The sequence below is a fragment of the Fonticula alba genome (genome assembly GCF_000388065.1).
Source record: "Fonticula alba strain ATCC 38817 unplaced genomic scaffold supercont2.6, whole genome shotgun sequence".
In the NCBI taxonomy this organism is placed as follows: Eukaryota; order Rotosphaerida; family Fonticulaceae; genus Fonticula; species Fonticula alba.
Window position 1 is genome coordinate 1,295,795 of NW_009242976.1, and position 1,674 is coordinate 1,297,468.

General features: G+C 66.2%; 1 protein-coding gene across 1 annotated transcript in view; it reads right to left on the reverse strand.

Annotated features, from left to right (window-relative positions):
* H696_03951 (hypothetical protein) overlaps positions 1-442 on the reverse strand; it is a gene marked incomplete at both ends in the record, with an annotated part of 2,010 nt that extends 1,568 nt beyond the window's left edge. The window contains 3 exons of the mRNA XM_009497820.1: positions 15-108; positions 199-231; positions 440-442. Of these exons, the coding sequence (XP_009496095.1) occupies positions 15-108; positions 199-231; positions 440-442 (130 nt within the window). The remainder of the gene's footprint in view (positions 1-14; positions 109-198; positions 232-439) is intronic.
* Positions 443-1,674: the final 1,232 nt, after the last annotated feature.

The following is a 1,674-nucleotide window of genomic DNA, read 5'->3' on the forward strand; positions in this document are numbered from 1 at the left end:
GGGGGGATAGGTACTGGTGGGGAGCTTGTGGGCAGCATCGGGGCCACGGCGCTTCTTCTTCCGCCCGAGCTGGGTCGGAACAGGGGGCTCCTTCTTCTTGGACTTATCCTGCAGAGGGGCGAGAGGAGGGCGATGGCATTGGTGTCAGGAACCGGCGGCAGGGCAGGGCAGGGCGATTAACACAGGCCGGCGACGAACCTTATCCTTTTCGTTCTTCTTCTTGTCAAAGAACTGACCAGCAGGCGCGGGGGAGGGGGAGGCGAGGGGCAGGTGTCAGCGAGAGGTGTGCGGCCGTTTGCCGGAGATCGCAACGGGGCGCATATGTATATGCATGCGCGTGTGTGTGCGTGTGTGTGCGTGTGTGCGCATGGGTATCGGTATATGGGAAGAAAAAGAAGAAGAAGAAGAGGAGCGAGCGAGGGCCGGGGACAGGGCGAACCATGGTCGGGGGTCGGCTCAGGGCGCGCGGAGGGGGAGCGAGCTGAGGTTCTTGGCAGGTTGCAGGTGGGGAAAGGGGGGGAGGGGGGGAAAGGGAGGAGGTAAAGCAAGGGGAGGGGAGAAAAGGAGGGGATTGCTGGCATCGGTCGGCAGCCTATGGACAGCCAGGCTGGCCGGGCTTGAATCGAAGGGATGATGTCATCTCCACAGCGGATGCCCGGAGCGCAGGCGGGTCCTGTCTCCGCATCCCGGCCCCGGCGGTGCAAGCGGCAGGGGGGGGGGGGGGGGTCTCGGCGCACACCCAACGCCGCAGCCGGGCGGCCGGTTCTTCTGGAAGGGACCGGCCCACGGAGACCGCCGACTAGTGTGTCGGGTCGGCTCGATTGCCCGGGGCGCTCTAGACACGGCGTCCGTCTTTCCTGTCCTGCTTCTCCACAGTGGGCGGTGCCGGCCGCGGCGGCCAGGACACCGTGTTCCGTGTTGCGCCAGCCGGAGATGAGAACACCCCGCCCTGGGCCCCCAAAGGTGTCTCTACTCTGAAGGAAGAAAATAAAAAAGAAGAGAAAAGACCAAAAGCACCAGCCAGTGTGGGGGCTCCTCCTTTGCAAGAGTAGTATTGCCGGGCGGGCGGGCGGGCGGGCGGGGGGGGGGCTCTCAGGACATATGCCAGGCCTCTTGCCAGTAAACCACACACCGCCCGCACACAGGCGAGGGGGCACTTCTGCCAGCCTCCGAAGCGCGGGAAAGCCGAGCGACCCGTCAGCGCGTTTGTCGGCATCACGAGCGAGTCACGTGGCAGAGTCACGCCGGCCCATTGTGGGCTGGGCAATCGCCCCTACTCCTTGATCCTCGCCCCTGTCAGGCCGACCGTGCCATGGGCGCTCGCACGGCCTGGGGGCGGGTGTGTGTGTGGGGGGGGGGAGATTGGTGGTCCGTGCGGCGGGGGTGTCCTCGACGGCCTCGCGGGGGATGTCCATGTGGCAGACAAGTTGGCTTCGCCGGCCTAGATTGCATGTTATCTTGCGGGCGCCGTGGAATATCGCACATTGGGGGGAAGCGGGGGCCCCCCATTGCGCGGGCCACCTGGGATCCGGGTAACTGGGACCCGGGCTGGAAGCGCCGCCCGACCGGGCCGAGGCCCTCTGTCCAGCGGCGATGCCCGATCGCGGGGATTGACGTTAAGATGCCTGTTGCCCAGGTCTTTGGATGGGGGAACCCCGGTCGCGGCTCTCGGGG